The sequence below is a fragment of the Somniosus microcephalus genome, chromosome 27, assembly GCF_052327205.1.
Source record: "Somniosus microcephalus isolate GS21.2 chromosome 27, FLI_Smic_1.0, whole genome shotgun sequence".
Lineage (NCBI taxonomy): Eukaryota > Metazoa > Chordata > Chondrichthyes > Squaliformes > Somniosidae > Somniosus > Somniosus microcephalus.
Window position 1 is genome coordinate 22,288,242 of NC_141013.1, and position 20,596 is coordinate 22,308,837.

The following is a 20,596-nucleotide window of genomic DNA, read 5'->3' on the forward strand; positions in this document are numbered from 1 at the left end:
TGAAAAAAATACAGGATAGTATACCTCTTTAAAGAAGACATTGACTGATATAACTGAAAATATTTATCACACAATTGATTTCATTTTTCAACATCTTGCACTGAAAAAAGTACTTTCTAAATGTCTTTATTGATAAAGGTTCAGAGACCAATATATATTTAAACAAACTGCACAAGTTTTAATCACTGGTACAGTATTACTAGAGAGCAAAAGACAGAATTTACTGTAATCTTCTATATAGTACTAGCCTACAAATTATAGTGTCTCTATGAAATGTCAATCTATAGAAGGATCACCAGTGACTTTCCACAAAACAGTTCATTTCAGTTTGCCGGCTGCATGTTTAGCTTTGTTGATTAGTCTGTACATGAATGAATAGAAAAAAAACAGGTTGTCATATTCCCCATTGTAGTTCTCTTTTAAAAGTAGTCTATGATAATCAACTAGAAAATAGTAAATGGCCTCAATTGTAGCGAGATATGTGTCTGGCTTTCCTTTCTGACAACGCCAAAATCGTGTCTTTTGTGTTCTCAGTTCGACATGAAGTAATTCTGCAAAGAAAGGGTACAGGAAAACATTTCAATTATCTGAAAACAGTCAACGTTAAGTATGCATTCTTGTCAGTAATATGCTACACATATAAATCATCACAACTCATTAAAAAAAAAAAAATATTTATGACATGTAAATTTTAAGCCTTAGTGGTTGCATTATGGCAATGCTATAATTTCCCCCCCTTTCTTTCTGTCCTGTCCATGTCAGTTCCATTACTGGGAGTGGCTATTTTTTTTATATATGAACGTACTGGGAGTGGCTATTTTTTATATATGAACGTACATAGTGAGTGTTGGCTAGGTATCAGACATCATGACCAAGCCTGATCTTGTCCTCATTCAGCATCCACGCACACTTTTAGCTGGGATCGTTGGATAATGATCAGTAGCGGGAACCGGATGGTCAATTTTAGTTAACTTTAACAACAGTATTCTCAGATCAGATCTAATTTTTCCTATCATTTTAATTTTAAGGCTGGGTTTCTTTTCTCTTGAAAAGAGAAGGCTGAGGGATGCCCCAACAGAGGCCTTTAACATTGTGAAATGTTTTAGAGTAGATAGAGAGAGAACACTTCCACTTGTGGGGAAGAGTAAAACTAGAGGCCATCAATATAAGATAGTCACCAAGAAATCAAATAGGGAATTCAGAAGAAATGTCTTTACCCAGAGAGTGGTGAGAATGTGGAACTCGCTACCACAGGGAGTGGTTGAAGCGAATAGTATCGATGCATTTAAGGGAAAGCATATGAGGGAGAAGGGAATAGAGGGTTATGCTGAATGGGAGCAGGCTCGAGTGGAGCACAAACACCGGCATGGACTGGTTGGCCCGAATGGTCTGTTTCTATGGTCTGTTTCTATGCTGTGTATATTCTATGTAATTCTATGTAATTTTCCATAAAGACAAGCAAAGACATTTAAATATAATTATGGAAACATCATGAACCATGGTCACAGGACTCAATAAGATAGTAATTACATAATCATGACATCAATCTGGAAACAATTGAGCAACTGGCATCCATTTTCAAAACAAAACTTTGCATCCATCTCTCTTTGCTTTCCTCCCTCCTCTGTGCAGTATATGGGGCCAAGCATACATCAACCATGTTAGCACAGGCTTCATGGCAAGAAAATGTTAACCAAAGCCACAAACTACATCTTCTGTGACTATGGTGCACTATGCTCCCCATCCATTTTTGTTATGTCTATTTGTGACGTGCCTGGGGACTATATTTTACATTAAAATTGTTTCATAAATGCAAGTTGTTGAGGTCGATTTTATATGCTCCCACCCGTTTTATACCCCAGCCCAATTTTCGTTTCCATTTGCTCAGCAGCTCTATTTTAAGATTGGAAAATCAGAAGCTCAAAATCAAATACTCTAAAGATCTCAAAGGCAGCTTACAGAGCATGAAAGCAAATGGAACACGGTTCTGTGACCAGATGTACATGGAGTGGGATGGTGGAGGTATATACAAAGCAACAGTCAATAAAGGCAAGAGAGTAGCGGGTGTGAGAGAGGGCAACTAAATCATTTAAGTACAATTTATCTGAAGATGCATTGAAGCAGCTGTGAAAGATACTGAATTGACTAGTTTAAAAGAAGCTTGTGGCAATGATTTTATCTAATCAAATATTTGTTAGTCAAATCAGAACATTTGCTGATTCTGCATCTGTGGCAGGGCAGAAAACATATTTAAATGAACAAGCTTTGTCCACCACTGTTCTAAGTTACACGGTACCTTGAAGACGTTCATCAGTGATTATTTTGTTAGTTTGATTCCAGGTGCTGTCAATAAATATCACTCTTTTTAATGGGGTCATTGTTGTCTCCATCTCTCCAGCATCCTGCTCTTCTGCTGTATTTTCAGCATCCAAACTGCGTTGGTCTTTATGGTCATGTTTTGTACGTTTAAGTTCTGGTCCTTCCCATGTAATGCTCTCATTATGGCCGTGAATGTGCTTTGTAGGTTTTGCAAGAACGGATTTCTTATTAGCAATGTTAGATAAGTGCTTTGGAAGGTCTTCAAGAGAAACTGACTTTGGGCCGGGGAACACCACTACCACCTAAAATAGGAAAGTTAAGTAGCAATTAAAAAGATAGATTAAGATTACAAAGCAGCACAAAACAATAAAACAGAATGATTCTTTAAAACACTTCAGTCCTCTAGATGCTCCTATCATGCAACTTCCTACAGCTAGGAAGGTGTGATGCTTGACTATACTATCTCACCTTGAACTGATCTTATACATCTCTTACTATCCTGTTGCAGAATGACACTAATAGGGGGTTCAAAATAAGTCACCTAAATAAATGATACGTGGTGCCAAGCTAAAAACAGACAGGTAAACAATTAAATGTACCATGTGGTCTTAGATAAGGAAAGAGTGTTTTCTGACAACTTACTTCATGCTTTTCATCCTCATACTCTGGCATGCAGGGGTATGTGTAAATATTAACATCATCTCGGGCCAACAGTTTTGCATGTACTGCAGTACTTTTGCCATCAGTCTCATTGGGATGTTTGATAATATCAATCTTCAGAGGGAGCTGGAAATGGAAAATATATTTTAACAAGGTAGATATGAATTGACACAACATACAGGAAACTTTCGTTTAACCGGAGGTTAAATGTCCAGAAAGCTCTATCTACCAGCAAAATTCAGGAGCCGTTTCCTATAAGTTTTTTTACTTCTCGTTGCTTTTTTTTTCTTCCAGTCAGGCTCTGCAAGGTCTAGCTGAAGCTGTTGCTTAGCTACAGAGACGCTTTTAAGCTGCGGCCGACTGTTTTGAAGCTTTTGCTAAGCAACAGGGTTTGTTGATTCACACGGAGCTCAAAAGCTCCGTATGTTTTAACATTAGCGCTGGTTTCTACGGCAGTTTTGATGGTACGGCACCAGCTCGGTCCCGTCAGCGCCGGATACCAGAAAGTTTCCTGTAATTGATAAGAAAGAACAAACTTGCATTTATACATCATTTTTCATGTCCTTAGGACGTCTGAAGTAGCCTCTTGTTTTTCAGGCAAACACGGCAGCCAATTTGCACACAGAAAGATCCCATAAAACAGGAAAAGATAATTAAAAAAATATGTGCTCCTGGGATGTGGGCAAGGCTGTATCCCTAGTTGCTCTGAGAAAGTAATTATTTACAACTGGGAGTCTTGCAAGGCCACTTGAGGGGGCATTTAGAGTCAACCGTCTAATGCGAGATTGGAGTCCTGTGTACTAGGCTGGTTTTAGGTGGTGCTGGTTGAAGAACGAATGGCGCCTAGCGGAAACGCCTCGTGTGTGGGCATCGTGAATGCACAGGATCAGGTTCAGCTGTGACCCCATATGAGCGAACTACCAGAGGTCTATCTGCAACCATGGAAACATACAGAGCATGAGTCACCGCTTTCAGGAAAGTTCAGGAAAAAAACAATATGCTCAAATTCATGATGAATCACAGACCTTCCCTTTTCCAGTATTGGAAATATGATTTTCCAACCAAGTGGCAGGTAGGTCATGATCATATGAAAGTAAAGTGTTCATCCAGAATCATCAATGCAAGACAGTGTGAATATACATACGGTTATTTATATATTTATGATTTATGAGAAATAAAACACTACAACAACAATAACAACTTGTATTTATATAGCGCCTTTAACATAGTAAAACATCCCACGGCGCTGCACAGGAGTATTAAAAGACCAAAAGTGACACCGAGCCACATAAGGAGAAATTAGGGCAGGTGACCGAAAGCTTGGTCAAAGAGGTAGGTTTTAAGGAGCGTCTTAAAGGAGGAAAGAGAGGCGGAGAGGTTTAGGCAGGGAATTCCAGAGCTTAGGGCCTCGGCAACAGAAGGCACGGCCACCAATGGTTGAGTGATTATAATCAGAGATGCTCAAGAGGGCAGAATTAGAGGAGCGCAGATATCTCGGGAGGTTGTGGGGCTGAAGGAGGTTACAGAGATCGGGAGGGGCGAGGCCATGGAGGGATTTGAAAACAAGGATGAGAATTTTGAAATCGAGGCATTGCTTAACCGGGAGCCAATGTAGGTCAGTGAGCACAGGGGTGATGGGTGAATGGGACTTGGTGCAAGTTAGGACACGGGTGGCCGAGTTTTGGATGACCTCAAGTTTACGTAGGGTAGAATGTGGGAGGCCAGCCAGGAGTGCGTTGGAATAGTCAAGTCTAGAGGTAACAAAGGCATGGATGAGGGTTTCGGCAGCGGATGAGCTGAGACAAGGGCGGAGATGGGCGATGTTACGGAGGTGGGAAATAGGCGGTCTTAGTTATGCTGCGGATATGTGGTCGGAAGCTCATTTCAGGGTCAATTATGACACCAAGGTTGCGAACAGTGTGGTTCAGCCTCAGACAGATGTTAGGGAGAGGAATGGAGTCAGTGGCTAGGGAACGGAGTTTGTGGCGGGGACCGAAAACAATGGCTTCGGTCTTCCCAATATTTAATTGGAGAACATTTCTGCTCATCCAGAGACAATTTAGAGACTGTGGAGAGGTCGAGAGAAGTGATAGTGAGGTAGAGCTGGGTGTCGTGAGCGTACATTTGGAAACTGATGCTATGTTTTCGGATGATGTTGCCAGGGGACAGCATGTAGATGAGAAATAGGAGGGGGCCAAGGATAGATCCTCGGGGGACATCAGAGGTAACGATGCGGGAGTGGGAAGAGAAGCCATTGAAGGTGATTCTCTGGCTATGGTTAGATAGATGAGAATGGAACCAGGCAAGTGCAGTCCCACCCAGCTGGACGACGGTGGAGAAGGATGGAGTGGTCAACCGTGTCAAAGGCTGCAGACAAGTCAGGAAGGACGAGGAGGAATAGTTTACCTTTGTCACAGTTACAAAGGATGTCATTTCTGACTTTGATGAGAGCTGTTTCGGTACTGTGGTAAGGGATGGTAGTAAGATCAGTTTATAGTCAGCAATATTAATCAAATCCTCATTGGTGATAAAGTCACAGAGTAAATGGCTAGGTTTCTATTTGAACAGAGGTTCAAACAGAAACTAAAACCGACATTAATTTCTATCCATTTCTCAGTTTTTAGCCAGGCTGCTTGGTACGTTTCATTTGGGGAAGGGGCTGCGGGTGAGGGGGGGGTGGGTAGAGAAGAAACACTGCAATTTTACGGCAACTCCTCAAGTCTTCTGAGTGCCAGTATATAAATTAACCATCATTAAAGAATGGGGCAAAACATTTACAGTTCCTTTTCATTTACTCTAGGAGAACCATAAAAACTATTAACATTTTACATCCAGGTGAAAGGTTAGGATTGGGTGGTTAGCTGAAGGGAATTTAAAATGCTCATCGAGGTTATGAACATTTGAAATGGTGCGGCAAATCCTGTATTATAGAACTCTGACTAACGATTAAACTTTGGTTACTAACCTTGACCCGTGGTATCTCATCAGAATTCACACCATCTACCAGAAGGAAACACGAGTAACAGTAAAACATCCTTGAACTCTGGCATTTTGGACATTTAGATCTACCATTCTGTTGAAGTGTTTCTAGTATTGTCTGGGAAGCCAGTTTCAAATCCTTAAAAGAATCAGAGACTTCTTGTTTGTCAGCTTCACTTGGTGGAGTGCACAGTCTTTCAGAATTTTCACATTTATTTGCACCAGATCGAAGTGCGCCTTTAACTCTCACAGTATTTTCCAAGCTTACTGACATCCTGGGGAATGGTTACGGATTTATCTCTAGAATTAAGAAAAAAGACATACAATTGGCACGTGTGCTGGTTAATTTCCATCTTGACAACAACAACAACTTGTATTTATATAGCGTCTTTAATGTAGCAAAACGTCCCAAGGCGCCGCACAGGAGTATTTTAAGACAAAAAATTTGACACCGAGCCACATAAGGAGAAATTAGGGCAGGTGACCAAAAGCTTGGTCAAAGAGGTTGGTTTTAAGGAGCGTCTTAAAGGAAGAAAGAGAGGTAGCGAGGCAGACAGGTTTAGGCAGGGAATTCCAGAGCTTAGGGCCTAGGCAACAGAAGGCACTAAATGTTGAGTGATTATAATCAGGGATGCTCAAGAGGGCAAAATTAGAGGAGCGCAGATATCTCGGGGGGGCTGAAGGAGATTACAGAGATAGGGAGGGGCGAGGCCATGGAGGGATTTGAAAACAAGGATAAGAATTTTGAAATCGAGGCGCTGCTTAACCGGGAGCCAATGTAGGTCAGCGAGCATAGGGGTGATGGGTGAGCGGTTAAGAGCTGTTTTCCTGAGTATTTCACTGTTCATTTAAAACCTCCAAAGACAATATCCAAGGGTGCCACTTTTTGTGGAACTCAAAAACAATAGGGACAAAAATTGGCAACATGGCTTGAGTTCATCAAAAACTGTAATCTCAATAATTAATGCTTCCACATCAATGGACACAATAGAAAAATAGTTTACACTTTAGAAATGTCATAACAGCCCACTCAAACTAAACGGGGTCAAAGCCCCCAGATAGATAACAACTATACTGTACCTACTTCAGGATGTCCTGTGCCTACTACCCTGTCTATATGTGTCAATTTTTCAAAGTTAAATTGTGGTCATTTACCAATATTTTTCCATTTTGATTTTCATTTCTGTCCTTGCACCATTAGCTTTGGAGTTCTCCAAGGATCCATCCCCTTACCCATCCTCATGCTACGTCGTCCAGATACATGGGCCGCGATTTCCCCAACCTTGGCAGGTCCGTGGCGGGCGACGGTGGTGGCGGGTCCCCACCTCGCTGCTGTCTCCAGCCCGCTGTCCAAAATTATGTTCCGCTGATTGGGCTTGTTAAGCCCGCCCAGCGCGTTTGCTGGGCAATTAGAGGAAGCGGGTCTGATGACATCATTTGATGACACGTCATTAGCCAGTTTCCTTACAGGGACCATGCGCAAATTGATTTTGACAGTTGTTCTGTCAGTCTGGTTGCACATTGCACAGGAGGACACAAGCAGGGATGTTGTCAGGAGGACCAGGCTGCAGTGGCGCAAACTTTTCAATGATCTCAGTAGATCAGGAAACGTTAGTAAAAAGCCACACTCAACCTCATCCTGCTGTGCCACTCATCACATCCCCATTATCATCACATACATTATCACTTCCCCATCTCACTAGCCACCCCTCACACTCACCCTCATCCGAGTCCAATCATACTAACTAACAACACACAAGGGTAGGCACTTGGGTGTTTTATGCAATGTTCATGTAAAGTTTCTGTTAATGTGGTGTCAAACATTGAAACCTTTATTTCCAACACTTTGCATTCTTGGACAGATCTATGTGCAGCTTTGGAAATGGCTCAGTGAGTTGCAGTGAATGGCGAGACATAATGGTACACCCGCAATGGTGAGGAGTGTGAAAGGAATGGCTTGGGCATTGTAAGAATGCTTTATGATGTTGATGTGGGGTGGTGCTAACCTGGCGCATCATGTGGCGGGTGTACAGCATCAAGTGAAGTAAATCTGGCCATGGTGAGGCCATCCCTGGCCTCCCGGGCAGCAATGTGGTTGGGTGCTGATGCCCTGTGCAGCATCAGTTGATTGCAAAGAAGGTTGGTGTTGTTGTTGGTGCTGCTGGTGTTGGGGCTGATTGTAGTGGGATTCTGATGACCAAGTTGAAATAGTTTCAAGGGCACTGATGCTGATGTAATAGATCGCAGGTGAAGTAGAGATGACAGAAGCAATCTGATAATGGTGAGAGAGGTGGTTCCAGTGAGGTGACACTGGATAGAGTTTACTCTAAACACTTGCAGCCTGCATAAAGCTCAATCTGTCTTCCAAATGCAGTAAACAACAGCTTCTGAGCTTGGAAAGTGAACAGCTGAAAGATGGGAGCTTTTATAGCACATTTGCAGCTGTCAAGTAATGAGATAATTCCATGGTCATACAATTCCCGATCTGCTTACCTGACGTGATCCCCGAGCAGCGTAGACCCTTTGGGCAACCTCATAAAATGTAAAGGCGAGCTCAAAATACATCTTAATGGGCAGTTAACAAGGTCATAATGACCTGAATTGCCTCCCTCGCCGCTGCGTGTCGGGTCTGTTCAGTGCTGACAGACCCGACCTCTGGGAAAGGCGCGTGGTGGCGGGTTGACAGCGGGGTCCCGACCTGCTGTCAAAAAAAAAATTCCCACCCGTCCTGCCACCGAACGCGCCCGCTGACCCCCCCCAAAAATTCCCCCCATGGAGTCAGCTTTCACATAAATGCTGATGAAAACCACCATCACCTCACCCTCACCACTGCCTCTCTATCGTCAGACTGCTCATCTGACATCCAGTCTTGGATGAAGCACAATTTCGTCCAGTTAAACATAGGGAAGATCAAAGCCATTGTCTTCAACCCCCACCACAAACTCCACACCCATGGCACTGATTCTGTCCCGCTTAGGGTTGCAAAATTCTGGGAATTTTAAAAAGAGGAAACTTTCCATGGGAATTTTCGGGAATTTAGAGTTTTTTTGCACACTGATGGTTTTTGTCTCTGACCCTTATATTATCTTTGTTGTCAAAATAGACATACTGTTCCATACAAATAAAAACAGGCTTTCAAAACTTTATTTAGGTTATAATTTTGAACTTTATTGAACCCCCACAAAAAAGACCCATCTAAAATAAAAAGAGCGTCAGCTTATTTAGCCTGTAATTTGTCCTTATTTTGTCCCTTTGAGTCTTCTACTCATGAGTCTTCTACTCCTCATTGCTCCTCCTAATTCACTGACTCTGGCTCTGACGTGTCCATTTCCTCCTCTGTCAGTGTCTAGCTGTGTGGTGGACACTTCTGTATCTGGCTCAATAAGTTGTAGGTTTGCCCGGATAGCCACCAGTTTCTCCACTCTCGTTAGTCAGCCTGTTGCGCACCTTTGTATGCGTATTCCCAAAAAGTGACCAGTTTCGTTCAGAGGCCGCTGATGAAGGTGGGATTTGGAGTATCACCGATGCAATAGGTGACAGGGCCTCAGATGCACAAATTCCCTTCCACCAGGTATGTGCACTGATATGCTTGCATGATTCCCATATCCCATCCCCATTCCAAAGACCTTGCTTGGTAGAGAACTTTGCCAGACTTCCCAGAACTTTGCCCACATCCAGATTGAGATGGTGTGAGAGAGGGTAGAAATCACACTAAGCGCTGTTGATCTGTTCTTCAGAAAGTATTGGTCTCCCAACATGCTTTGGGTCCAGCATGTATGCTGCAGCATGAATTGGCTTGACACAAAATTCTTGACGCGTCTGTATGAATTGAACAATTGCCTTCTCCTCTGCTTTGAGCAGCAGGGATGTGGGTAGGGCAATGCTGATTTGTTCTTTTAAATCAGTAAAAAGCCTGAGAACATCTGACAAGACATCGTCATCTCCTTCAATCTGAGCAATTGCAAATGCTACTGGTGAGAGTAGTTTAAGGCTGCTAACCACTCTCTCCCAAAACACATCATCCAGCAGTATTTTCTTGGTGGTTTCCATATCCCCAGACTGGGATATTGCCATTTCTTGCAGCGGCTCCTTACCCTCCATAAGGCTGTTGTACATTATGACAACACCACCCCATCTAGTGTTGCTGGGCAGCTTCAGTGTGGTGTTCTTGTTCTTTGTCATTTGCTTGGAGTTGTAGGTTGCTGCAACTACCTGTTTTCCCCTGACACACTTAACAACTTGCTTGGCTCTCTTGTACAGTGCTTCCATGGTTCTCAAACCCATGATGTCCTTGAGGAGCAGGTTAAGCCCAGGAGCTGCGCACCCAATAGACGTAATATGAGTGAAGTTGTTGCATTTGGATAAATGCTGCTGCATCTTTGTGGCATTATTTACATATGGCTTTCTACAGTGTTTGCACATGTACACAGTCTTTCCATCTTTAATGCCTGGGGTAAAATGCTTCCACACATCCGACAGTAAACGTGGCATTGTTCTATGCAGAGAAATAAAGGGCATTCATCTCTGTGTCGAACTGCGGTCGATCAGCACGATTGCAACAGGGTGAGTACATTTTTGCCGATGCTCCATGTGATGGAAGCATGACCTGTACACACACGACGCTACATCACCAATAGTGTATTATTTTGTATATTTTAAATTGAAGGACAACAGAGTTCAACAAGTAACTGGTTTATTTGGTATAAAGTCTGATTTACTTACTGCATTATCACAACATCAGCAGAAAACAAAATGACTTCCCTCAGGACCCCTAACCTGGATCTTAAAAAAACTATAGCAGTCTTACAGATGCCTGCAGGCCAATCACAATTCGATATGCAAATATTACAAATAGAGGGAGCTAATCGCTCATCCAACCAATCAGGACACAATTGTTCACAGTCACACACAAAACTTGTAATTATTAAAACAAGCCAAGTAAGAAGATAAACATATATTGATTAAGAAATTCCTTAATAATTAAAATTACTAACAGAGATGGAATCTTAAGAGAGGTCCTGGGGAAAAAAAATACAAAAAAAACATTATGCTAGCATGTGCCTTTTTGGGCAAAATTCCCAAGCTAAACTTCCCGTGGAAAATTTCCGGAAATTTCCCAGAAACTTTCCCACCCCTTTGCAACCCTAGTCCCGCTCCCTGGCCTGCCACAGGTTGAGCCAGACGGTTTGCAACTTTGGCGAGCTATTCCACCCCGAGATGAGCTTCCGATTCCATATCCTCTTTATCACAAACACAGCTTACTTCCACCTCCATGAGATCGCCCCACTTCACCCCTACCTCAGCCCATCTGCTGCTGAAACCCTCCTCCATGCTTTTGTCACCTCCAGACTCGACTATTCAAAAGCTCTCCTTGCCAGAATCCCATTCTGTAGACTTCAGATAATCCAAAACTCTGTGCCCGTGTCCTATCCTGTCCTGCATTTTTCCACTCACCCATCACCCTGGTCTTCATGTACCTACATAGACTCCAGTCCAATGCAGGTGCTGTATTGATTGTAAAGTATGTTTAACTGTACAGGAGGAACAAGCTTAAAATTTGAGTACTAGAGTACTTCTCTCATATAAACACTCAGTAGATGGGGTGTAGAATTTAAATATATACAAAAAATAGGAAACATTGCTGTTTATTTTAAACAGCTACACACATGCCAATACCTTGGCATGAACTGTAACCATTTCAGAGTATATCAGGATTGCAGTGAATTCTAACCTAATTTACAACAGTTTGAAAACTAAGCTTTCTTACAAAATACAATGTCTACTGGAGTTGTGTTGATTGCAGTGAAAGCTATAAAATAAAATAAACCAAAGGTGAATCTGCTCCCGTGGCACATGCGCCAGACTCGGGCCTTCTCTCTCAGGCTTTGCTTTTTTTCTAGTCCCAGAACCCCCAAAACACGCTTTGTTTCAGAAAAAGCTACGACAATGTTGTCTTTTTACCGTAGTTTTCGCCACCCAAGATGGACAACAGCCGCAGTAAAGCTGAAGGATTGCAGCTCCGGTTCAGCCCACGGACGTATTCCCTTCATTGGGGAGGAACGATTATTTGCAGGAACAGGCGGGGCGGTCAAGGAACGCAGTGCATCCTTCCGACCGGAAGTAGTTTGTTGTTAGGGCTGCCTAGCAACAGAGCGGCAGCAAACCGTCAGCTGGTGACTCGCTCTGAGAGTTTCTCAGATCGCAGTATCTTTCACTGTAAACACTGCAGCACATATTATAAGGCTAAAGGGATCAAGTGATATGGGGAGAAGGCAGGGACAGGGTACTGAATTTGGATGATCAGCCATGATCTCATTGAATGGCGGAGCAGGCTCGAGGGGCCGAATGGCCTACTCCTGCTTCTATCTAATATGTTTCTACCATAGCAAAATACTGCAGATGCTGGAAATTCGAAATAACAACAGAAAATGCTGGAAAAACTCAGCAGGCCAGGCAACGTGGAGAAAAATTAGAGTTGACATTTTGGGTCGAAACCCTTTTTCAAAACTGGAAAGGAAATAAAATAGATCGAAGGCAGGGCTGCGATAGAACAAAAGAAGTAACAGAGACATTAAGAGGTATTCAAAACCAGATGAGATGGTAATAGGACAAGTGGAGACAAAAGACGGCTAGGATTAGGTGTGAAGTGTACTGGCAGGATGAGACACAGCTGCCATGTGGGAGAGAGAAAAAAAAAGGAAAGGGGGAGGGGGGTAAAGGGAAGACCCAAAACAAAGGGGTAGAAAAAAATATAAGTAAAATTGTAATAGGGGCCGAGGTTATGATCTGAAATTGTTGAACTCGATATTGAGTCCGGAAGGCTGCAAAGTGCCTAATCGGAAGATGAGGTGCTGTTCCTCGAGTTTACATTGAGCTTCCGTGGAACAATGCAAAGAGGCCAAGGACGGTGAATCCGAGTGGGAATGGAGTGGTGAATTAAAATGACAGGCGACCGGAAGCTCGGGGTCACCCTTACGGACTGAATGGAGGTGTTCCGATGTTTGTTGTGGTTTGTTATTAGGGTTGCCTAGCAACAGAGCGGCAGCAAACTGTCAGCTGGTGACTTGCTCTGAGAGTTTCTCAGATCGCAGTATCTTTCACTAAACACTGCAGCACATATTATAATCAGCTGACAATAACCTAGGTAAGAAAGGATCCCTTGAAACTAGTTTATAAGCCATTTGAAGTGAGACTCGCTCATTTGGTTTAATAATATAACCTATTTTGGTCATTTGTATTGTGTGCAGTTTTGGTCGCCTTATCTGAGGAAGGACGTTCTTGCCATGGAGGGAGTGCAGCGAAGATTCACCAGACTGATACCTGGGATGGCAGGAATGACTTAGGAGGAGAGATTGGGTCGATTGGGCTTATACTCGCTGGAGTTTAGAAGAATGAGAGGGGATCTCATTGAAACATAAAATTCTAACAGGACTAGACAGACTAGATGCAGGAAGGATGTTCCCGATGGTGGGGGTGTCCAGAACCAGGGGTCACAGTCTAAAGATAAGGGGTAAGCCATTTAGGACAGAGATGAGGAGGAATTTCTTCACCCAGAGAGTGGTGAACCTGTGGAATTCTCTACCACAGAAGGCAGTTGAGGCCAATTCATTAAATATATTCAAGAAGGAGTTAGATATATTTCTTAAGGCTAAAGGGATCAAGGGATATGGGGAGAAAGCAGGGACAGGGTACTGAATTTGGATGTTCAGCCATGATCTCATTGAATGGTGGAACAGGCTCGAGGGGCCGAATGGCCTACTCCTGCTCCTATCTTCTATGTTTCTATGTTTGTTGTGGTTTGTTATTAGGGTTGCCTAGCAACAGAGCAGCAGCAAACCGTCAGCTGGTGACTCGCTCTGAGAGTTTCTCAGATCGCAGTATCTTTCACTGTAAACACTGCAGCACATATAATCTGCAGCTGACAATAACCTAGGTAAGAAAGGATCCCTTGAAACTAGTTTATAAGCCATTTGAAGTGAGACTTGCTCATTTGGTTTAATAATATAACCTATTTTGGTCATTTTTGTTGTCAAAAATGAACAGCTGCATTTGTTTAAGTGGGTTTACATTTTGTATCAATTCTTTTGATCATAATCTCCTAACATGTTTCTTGTATGCTGAAATTCAGCTGCAAAGTTAATCCTTTGCTCAGTCAATACCTTGCATCAGGCTCTGGGAAATAACTTTGCATCACAGTAATAATTCTCCAGGCCTCAGGTACTCAGAAACAATAAGACTCAAATTTGTGCCTCTTGCGGCACCCTGTTATTATGCTATCCAATTTCTTTTGAAAGAAAGCAACATAAGGAAGGACAATAAAAGAGTCCTGAAAATAATTACTTTTAAAGAATTGGAAAATGAAAGAGGCAGACCAGGAGGAAAAGGGTGACTTAAGGATGTACATAAAGCAGAGATGGTTGGAGTGGGGGTGCGAGGAAATCTGCTGGTGCTTATCCTCATCCATTGCGATAGTATTTAGGGGGTGAGGGGTTAAGGCTTTAATTTATTGGTGTGTTCTTAATGTTTTGCCTTAAGACTTGTAGTGTAGTGATCTGGGATTTTATTTCCAAACTTTAATGTCTGATGCATATATCTATACTTGATCCATTTTCAAATATGGGGAGATATTTAAACACTATAATCTAAGTAAAGATCTATATAACTTATGGTTAAAGAGTGCCATTCATGCAGTAGATGTTAGAAGTTTAATTTTGTTCTCACCATATCTTAATGCACTGAAAAACTGAAAACTATCTTAACTTGATCTAATTTATACTAATTTCATGATAAGATTTTAAGTTGTTCTTATTTGCTTATAGCACTAGATGTTCTAACTGCTTTAATAAAACAGTAACATTTTACAACTGCACATTGTAAATATTTATAGAAAATGGAAAAACTACCTGAAACCTATGAAGAATATTTGCAGCTTCAAGAGCTGGTAAGTGACCTTGTTGCTTACTCGTAGTACACTGCTATTCCAATTATACTATAGAATCTGAGAAGTTTAAGCACAGAAAAAGTCCAATTGTCACGGTTAGTGCCACACCATAGCTATCCATTCCAGACCCATTTTCCTGCTCTTTACCAGTACCTTCTAATATTTTTCTTGTTCAAGTGTTCATTGAATCGGCTTCAATAGCCACTTGTGGTAATAATTTCCTGCCTGACCCTATAATCTCATCTCTCTCACTCACCTTAGCCCTCACCAGGTTCAATTCTTCTATGAGACCACTTGCGCCCTCGATCCCCTCCTCATCCAACTCCTGACTACTCAGCTACCCCCCTTGCCCCAATGCTCACCAACACTGTAAATAGTTCTCTTTACACAGTCACCATTCTCCCCTTCAAAACCGCTTTTATTCTGTGTCTGCACTGCACATCTCTTCCACGCCACTAAGAATTTTAACTATTTAGTATTCATTTCTAATTTCTGTCCTTTTTCCAAAAATGTACCACTTCACATTTATCTTTGCTGAACTGCACTTGTGACACACCTACCCACTCCCCAAACCTGACTTTGTACTCCTGTCATCTGCTGCATTCTTCTTTATAATTTGCCATGCCCTCTAATTTGGTATCATTGCCAAGGGAGAACGTTACAGAATATATTTTTTTATCTTTTTCAAAAGGATTTTTCATGATACTGTACCCGTAGAGGTTACTTTATAACCTATTATAAAGTATGTTGATAAAAATTATAATTGGAAAATACTTTTATTGAGCTTAAATTATGTTCCTTGTTTCAAAATTTCTGGGTGTGCAGAATGTGATCAAATAAACTGCAAATGATGTTTCCAATGCGATTGGTTCAAACTGGCTAATTCCTGAAAAAAATCCTCATTCGTGTCGGAATCCTCGCCAGTGTATCAATATCCTATTGAAAGTAGGTTGCCGAATCAATGCTTATCACTGAAGATAAGGTAACAAGTCAGATTGGCTTTCGGCCTTTGCACTGCACAAACGACAGATTAAACCATAATCCTGATGAAATAACAACAGAAAATGCTGGAAAAACTCAGCAGGCCAGGCAACATCCGTGGAGAGAGAAATAGAGTCAACGTTTCAGGTAACGTTGACTCTATTGCTCTCTCCACGGATGTTGCCTGGCCTGCTGAGTTTTTCCAGCATTTTCTGTTGTTATTTCAGATTTCCAGCATCTGCAGTATTTTGCTATCGTAATCCTGATGATGTGCCCACAGAAAATAAAGTTGGTCCAGCAATCCCTAGCAATTAAGCAGGCATTTAATCAGCTTTACTGTGCCCTGTACATGTCAGAGTTGGCAGCCTCTACTGATATAATCAATGCTTATCTTAATTTGTTATTACCAAGTTTGGAGGCCAAATATATGACTTGACTGGACTCTCCCATCTTCCTTTATTTGCTTTTATTGAACTAATGGCATATATGATTTGTTTCAGTAGAAACAAAGAAAGCTAAGACTTTACTTCCTGCCATTATTAGCAATATAAGTACCAAAGAGTCCATCTTGGACATGTGGAGGGAAACAATTAGCTCTTTAATAATGAATATAGGCACATATATTATATGTTGTGGTTCCTGTGTGCCAATCACCCATTAAATTGTGGCTCTAAAATTCTTGTCAAGGTTCTGGCTATTTGCTTGAACAAATTAGTGTCTACATTTTCCCGTGTTGTCCAAAGTTACTTCATTTTTGTGAGGTGTTCATTGAGTGATGTCCACAGGCTTACAGGCATCAACCATCTTAAGCAACAATGCAATGTGTCATCTCTGGTGCCCTAGATTAAAAAAAAACCTCAATAGAACTGAATGAAGCTTCCTCTGGGGAGTTTTGGAGGGAGAGAATGTGACTTTGTAGATGAAAATGATCTTAACATGTCTCGGGTTACAGCAATGAGATAGTATGTACCAGCCTTAGAGAGGAGTGTCACATCATGCATAAATAAGGATGATAGCCCAATTCCTTCTACGATTTCCAGAGAAATTACAGTACCCTTTTCTCTCCTACGCATATACAGTTACTTGATCAAGCTCTTTTTATGATGCATATGTTGGAAGCTTATGTGTGGGATCCTTTACTTAACATGGGACCGCAGAGAAACAGTATATAGAGAATGTGATAAACTGTCAGTTTACTCAGTGACTGAAATTCAATCTGGATTTGAATAGGGCCTGCATTCTACTTTTGGGATCTTCCCATGACCTTGCATAATTATCCATTATTCTCTTACTGACAAGAAATAACACAAGACATATTATGCACTGTATGTTCTAGCATTTGAAGGCAAAGGGAAAGGTGTTATCATAGAATCATAGAATGGTTACTGCACAGAAGAAGGCCATTCGGCCCGTCGAACCTGTGCCGGCTCTCTGCAAGAGCACTTCAGCTAGTCCCACTCCCCTGCCCTTTCCCCGTAGCCCTGCAAATTTATTTCCTTCAGATACTTATCCAACTCCCTTTTGAAAGCCATGATTGAATCTGCCTCCACCACCCTTTCAGGCAGTGCATTCCAGATCTTAACCACTCGCTGTGTAAAAAAGTTTTTTCTTACGTCGCCTTTGGTTCTTTTACCAATCACCTTAAATCTGTGTCCTCTGGTTCTCGACCCTTCTGCCAATGGGAACAGTTTCCCTCTATCTACTCTGTCCAGACCCCTCATGATTTTGAACACCTCTATCAAATCACCTCTCAATCTTCTCGGCTCCAAGGAGAACAACCCCAGCTTCTCCAGTCTATCAACGTAACTGAAGTCCCTCATTCCTGGAATTATTCTCGTAAATCTTTTCTTCACCCTCTCTAAGGCCTTCACATCCTTCCTAAAGGACACAATACTCCAGTTGGGGCTGAACCAGTGTTTTATACAGGTTCATCATAATTTCCACACTTTTGTATTCTATGGGCTGGATTTTGTCAATGGAGACGTGATGGAGGCGGGACTCCCACTTTTTGGGGTGTAGTCCCGCCTCCATCGATTTGTGGCCAACCCACACGAGTTTTCCTTGATTGATCTTGTTGAGCCCGCCCAGTGGGCTCAGCAGGCCAATTAAGGGACACCCGGTTACAGGTGACGTCAGGGATTGACATTTCATCTGTCAAGAGCTTTTGACAGATGAAATATCAGCGTTTGACAGCTCTGTGAAGCTGTCTAAACACTGACAATCTGTCTTCTAACTTGAGTCCTTCTCCACAGACTCAGTTAGAAATATCTCCAGAACAGAAAGCAGAGGCTGCAGCTTTTGACAGCTCGCAGCCATTCTGCTTTCGGTGCCGGTGAGATGAGGGACTCCCGAGACCTGAAGGAAGGAAGCCTGCATTAGTAAGTAAAGGTAAGTAAAACTTATTTAAACACTTTACACACACTTACCTCTACACTCATGCACCCATCACTCACCTGAACACCGGACATCTCGATCCCTCCAACCCCTGCAGACCGACGGCCCACCTCGCTAACTTGCCGTGGTTCGGAGCCATCGGACAGCCCACACTTCAGGGCTAAAAATAGGGATTAGGCCAAAAACTGCCTGTTAACTACCTGTTAACAGGCAGCTAATTGGCACTAATCCCCTTCCTGCCTCGGGGAGGTGACCCCCAGCACAGGTCGGGTACCCGCCTCCTGGGAAACTGGCATGGAGGCGGGTTGGGGGCGGGAAGGGCCCATGTCCCCCGATTCTGCAATTTTCCCCCCACTCCCGCCTCCACAAGGCTTGGAAATTCGAGGCCTATACCTCTACTTATGAAGCCCAGGATCCCGTAAGCCTTTTTAACTGCTTTCCCAACCTACCCTGCCACCTTCAACGATTTGTGCACACATACCCCCAGGTCTCTCTGTTCGTGCATCCCCTTTAGGATTGTACCATTTAGTTTATATATCCTCCCATTCTTTCTACCAAAATGTATCACTTCACACTTTTCTGTGTTAAATTTCATCTGCCACGTGTCCGCCCATTTCACCAGCCTGTCTATGTCTTCCTGAAGTCTATCACTCTCCTCCTCGCTGTTCACTATACTTCCAAGTTTTGTGTCATCTGCAAATTTTGAAATTGTGCCCTGTACACCCACGTCCAAGTCATTAATATATATCAAGAAAGCAGTGGTCCTAGAACTGACCCCTGGGGAACACCACTGTATACCTTCCTCCAGTCCGAAAAACAACCGTTCACCACTACTCTCTGTTTCCTGTCACTTAGCCAATTCCGTATCCATGCTGCCACTGTCCCTTTTATTTCATGGGCTTCAACTTTGCTGGCAAGCCTATTATGTGGCACTTTGTCGAACACCATTTGGAAATCCATGTACACTATGCCAACTGCATTACTCTCATCAACCCTCTCTGATACCTCATCAAAGAACTCAATCGAGTTAGTCAAACACGATTTGCCTTTAACAAATCCGTGCTGGCTTTCCTTAATTAATCCACACTTGTCCAAGTGACTGTTAATTTTGTCCCTGATTATTGTTTCTAAAAGCTTCCCCACTACCGAGGTCAAACTGACTGGCCTGTAGTTGCTGGGTTTATCTTTACACCCTTTTTTGAACAATGGTGTAACGTTTGCAATTCTCCAGTCCTCTGGCACCACCCCCGTATCTAAGGAGGATTGGAAGATTATGGCCAGTACCTCCGCGATTTCCACCCTCAATTCCCTCAGCATCCTAGGATGCATCCCATCCGCTCCTGGTGATTTATCTACTTTAAGTACAGCCAGTCTTTCTAATACCTCCTCTTTATCAATTTTTATCCTATCAAGTACCTCCACTACCTCCTCCTTTACTATAGCTATGGCAGCATCCTCTTCCTTGGTGAAGAGAGATGCAAAATTCTCATTTAGTACCTCAGCCATACCCTCTGCCTCGATGCATAGGTCTCCTTTTTGGTCCCTAATCGGCCCCACCCCTCCTCTTACTACCCTTTTACTATTTATATGTCTATAGAAGACTTTTGGATTACCTTTTATGTTGGCTGCCATTCTATTCTCATACATGTGTGTTGTGACATTTAGTGGCAGCATATTGGTATTACATAAACTTTACCTTTCTACCTAGTTTTTCCTTCCTCACTCTTAGGTCCTATACACAACTGTCTGACAGAGAGAACATAAGAACATAAGAAATAGGAGCAGGAGTAGGCCAATCGGCCCCTCGAGCCTGCTCCACCATTCAATAAGATCATGGCTGATCTGATCCTAACCTCAAATCTTCTATCACTCTCCATCCACCCGAACCCATGTGATCTCCCGGGAGAGGCGAAAAACCAGATAAAAGACCCAATGGCCAATTTGGGAGAAAAAAATCTGGGAAATTCCTCTCCGACCCATCTAGGCGATCGAAATTCTTCCAGGAGATCACTCTGTCCCTATATTTTCTACAGTACTTACCTTCTGTAAAGGCGATCTCCACCCCAGCCAGGAACAGGAATAAAACCATCTCCTGAAATCTAACACAGAATTAGAACACAGTAGGAGCAGAACCAGGCTACACGGGCCCTGGGCCCACTCCACTACCCACAGGGCCATGACCATTCCGAACCTAGACTCATGTCCAATTTCCTGCCCGCTCCCCGTAACCCTTAATTCCCTTTACTTCTAGGAAACTATCTATTTCTGTTTTAAATTTATTTAATGATGTAGCTTCCACAGCTTTCTGGGGCAGCAAATTCC

At 42.6% G+C, this 20,596-nt stretch overlaps 2 protein-coding genes across 2 annotated transcripts in view; one reads left to right on the plus strand and one right to left on the minus strand.

Moving 5' to 3' along the window:
* Nucleotides 1-110: 110 nt before the first annotated feature.
* On the minus strand, nt 111-12,067 carry dtwd1 (DTW motif tRNA-uridine aminocarboxypropyltransferase 1). The gene is made up of 5 exons (XM_085968679.1): nt 11,920-12,067; nt 5,945-6,258; nt 2,962-3,105; nt 2,297-2,621; nt 111-551 (listed from the first exon to the last, which is right to left on the minus strand). Exons 2-5 carry the CDS (start codon nt 6,230-6,232, stop codon nt 319-321), a joined length of 990 nt encoding a protein of 329 aa, XP_085824805.1. The 5' UTR covers nt 6,233-6,258; nt 11,920-12,067; the 3' UTR covers nt 111-318.
* A 2,781-nt stretch (nt 12,068-14,848) lies between these two features.
* LOC147100058 (protein FAM227B-like) overlaps nt 14,849-20,596 on the plus strand; it is a 293,117-nt gene continuing 287,369 nt past the window's right edge. The window contains exon 1 of the mRNA XM_085968963.1: nt 14,849-14,899. Within this exon, the coding sequence (XP_085825089.1) occupies nt 14,849-14,899 (51 nt within the window). The remainder of the gene's footprint in view (nt 14,900-20,596) is intronic.